At 42.0% G+C, this 3,182-nt stretch overlaps 1 protein-coding gene across 1 annotated transcript in view; it reads left to right on the top strand.

Annotated features, from left to right (window-relative positions):
• The window catches only part of LOC101849968 (glycine receptor subunit alphaZ1), a gene marked incomplete at its 5' end in the record, with an annotated part of 59,935 nt that overhangs the window by 44,102 nt on the left and 12,651 nt on the right, over positions 1-3,182 (top strand). The window contains 3 exon segments of the mRNA XM_013089188.2: positions 1,117-1,227; positions 2,413-2,528; positions 3,126-3,150. Of these exon segments, the coding sequence (XP_012944642.1) occupies positions 1,117-1,227; positions 2,413-2,528; positions 3,126-3,150 (252 nt within the window).

Genomic DNA, 3,182 nt, shown 5'->3' with positions numbered 1-3,182 from the left:
AGGGGGGAGAGGGAGATGAGGAGGGGAGTTAGTTACGTAAGTGATAGATTTAGGGGGGCCGGGGGCGGCTAGGGGAAGGCGAAGGAAGAAAATTGAAGTAGGCTAAATTGAAGTAAGCTAAATTGAAGTAGGCTAAATTGAAGTAAGCTAAATTGAAGTAGGCTAAATTGAAGTAGGCTAAATTGAAGTAGGCTAACTTGAAGTAGGCTAAATTGAAGTAGGCTAAACCAGAAAAACAAGGAGGGAAAACTTTATGGTTCTAAAAGGTATTGCTCTTTGTTGAAACTAGTGCATGCAATATGTACACGTCGTGTCTCTTCTTTGAGCTGCACGCAACATTTATTGACCGAGGAGACATTGCTAAAAAACCAATGCAGAATCTTTCATGAATCTGAGCAAAACTGCACGTGAAATCTTAGTAGAGACCATAGGCTTAATGCGGTTAGGTACATAAATCTGTAGTTATTAAATACATTTTTAAACTAACATTTGCACACCGGAGGTATGTCCTGCTTCATTCATGTATTTAATGACTGGTATGTCCGCCGTTGCTGATAACGACCTGAGGCCATCTTCTTGTCATGGAAATTTTAAGTGTCCTTCTCAAACGAAAAATGGGGGGGGGGGGAGGGGGGAGGGCGCGTTATTCCAGCAACTCTGTGTAGCCTCTTGTAGTTTTAGGACAATTCGCGGCTTCGGGTGGACATTTGCAACCAGTCTTTAAAGAGCACCCCAGAAAACATAGTACGTTCCACGTGATTCAGATGTGGATTCAATCTTAGGGAGACTTTGTTATTCTTCTGCAGGCAACTCCATGTGAACTTTGCGGTGTGCATTCTTGCACGCCCTTTCTAATTAGACGACTACAATAACGACGCGGTGGAAACAGGCACTCGTCAATTTTTAGACATGTGGGATTATTTGTATCGTCGTAAAAACGTGTTCGCCTGCCTGGAGTCATGAAGAATCGATACTAATTGCCCAACGGGTGGGAACAATCGATTTTTTCGATTTCTTTATTTTGACGAGCGCCTTATTTCACCACAAAGCCCGACATTTTTACTTCGTTTTACGACCTGCTCAAGTTTTAGTTCACGTCTCTGTCTGTATTTACAGGATTACTCTGTCAGTATTTTCCTGCGACAGACGTGGGTGGACCAGCGCATGACTTACAACAAGCTCCCTGGAGTGGATATGTTAGAGCTTGATACTCGAGTCATGGGAGAGGTGAGATTACTAGGGAAACAAACTTTAAAAGAAATATTGAAGGCTTTTTGGTGCACTCATTGATACAATTTAAATCACTGTGAAATCAAGCTTCGACCCTGTCTGTCAGGACGACCTGGGCGGAGTTACAACGTCTCAGCAGAAAGACAGATTTTCTGAAAAGAACTTTTACTTACTGTTAATGCCCAGGAGTCACATACGTTCATTTTAACGTAAGGGCAGATCATTGCACAGATTTTGGGTCTGATCATGATTTGCTGTGGAGTCTTCCCCCTGGCCATTCCTAGTTCGCCTAAGATCCCGTATTTTCCTTGCTCCTGAGGACCGGGATCTTAGGCGGAGACTACTGTACTCGATAAGAAAATTTGGCCACGCGTGAATCGAACGCAGGTCTTCTGCCTGCGATAGGGTAGAGCTTTACTTCTACACCTCAGACATTCATGGAAACAGACAGGTAATGTTCAGACTGACAAACGAATTGCTTGAAGGACATTCGTGGACAAGGTATTTGTTTTTTTTGCCTGGAGCTACCCAAAGTCTTTGCATCGGGGTTGAGTACTTTTCCTAGGCTAGGTTTTTCTTTTCCAGTTAAGTTGGGGGATGAGTCCCGAACCTTTCTGTAATAAAACACTCTGTGTCTTGCCATTCTGCCTGCCTGGGTTGCTTTGGTTCCATGCCAGGTTTCTTTGTCCTGTTGCTACCATCTGTTAGATCTCTGTCTTCCTCGCTCGACTTCCACATGTATTTATTCCAGAATAGGTATTATGTTCTTCGAGTGAAAAATAGACAAACTGTTAGACACAATCAAGCAGACAGATGAGACAAATGATTTACTTGACAAGCAGTCGCACGTACTCGCAGGTTAAAAAACAAACTGACAATCAGACAGGCCGTGAGTGATTAGGGCGGAAATAATAAATAGAACTGTCTGGTAGATCAAATGGCCGCTTTGGAGACTGAAAGTCAGTCGGTTGATTTAAATAGGAAGGCAGGTGGACAGACAGGGTGAGATACAAACAGAGAAGCACCGGATGGTTTCACTTTGGTAAACATTTATCAGTATTCGAAGCGGCATAAGGTCATATGAGCGCGGCTATCGGAAGATTGGTCAACAGTCAAAAAACATATAATATTATTATACAATCAGGCAGACCTTTAGAAGATAATTCATAATTTTCGTTTCAGGTTTGGGTGCCCGATTTATTTTTCACAAACGAGAAGAGAGCATCTTTCCATGAGGTGACAGTGCCCAACAAGCTCATGCATGTCTACCCAAATGGCAACATTCTTTACAGTTCACGGTGAGGTTTGAGCAGCAGGGAAGTTATGGGAACGTATCGGAATTATTGTGCTATGTTTTGACTGTCTCAAGCATACGTTTTATTGTGTGTTGTGAACATATTGCAATCGGGATTGTTCTGTTCTTTTGATAGGGCGAACATCTTACTTTGAAACGGAGTTATAAGGTCGAGCGGGGGAATATGATATGTGAGGCAGCGTGGTGGAATCAGGCTCTCGTCAATTTTGGGGCATGTAGAGTTATTGGTTTCTTCTTAAAGCTTGTTCCCTTGTCCTTATTTGGATGAAAAAAATATCCATTTATCTTGAATACAAGTCTAGATATTTGCGAATGAAGAAGGCGGGGTTACCTGTTTTCAGGGGTAAAATTAGTGACACAATTGCCGCCAAAGACTAGTTATTTCCTTAGCTTAAGAGTCCGTGGTAATAGAAAAAATTTCATTTTTTGGTGTCTTTGAATAACGTTTATCAGAAAAATTCGGACAGAAATTAGTACTTTAATGGGCATGAAAGGTGTTGAGCCCAAAAACAAAATTTTGAAAAAAATTCACAAACCTGCGGAAAAATGCAAGTTTCTTCACTTTGATTATCTCTCGTAGGAACACACTTTTGAAGCATGCATGTGTGAAAGAGAGAGAGAGAGAGAGAGAGAGAGA

This window comes from Aplysia californica, unplaced genomic scaffold, assembly GCF_000002075.1.
Source record: "Aplysia californica isolate F4 #8 unplaced genomic scaffold, AplCal3.0 scaffold00891, whole genome shotgun sequence".
NCBI classification, from domain to species: Eukaryota; Metazoa; Mollusca; class Gastropoda; order Aplysiida; family Aplysiidae; genus Aplysia; species Aplysia californica.
Note: the sequence above shows the minus strand (reverse complement) of the source record. Positions and strands in the feature narration are given on the sequence as shown.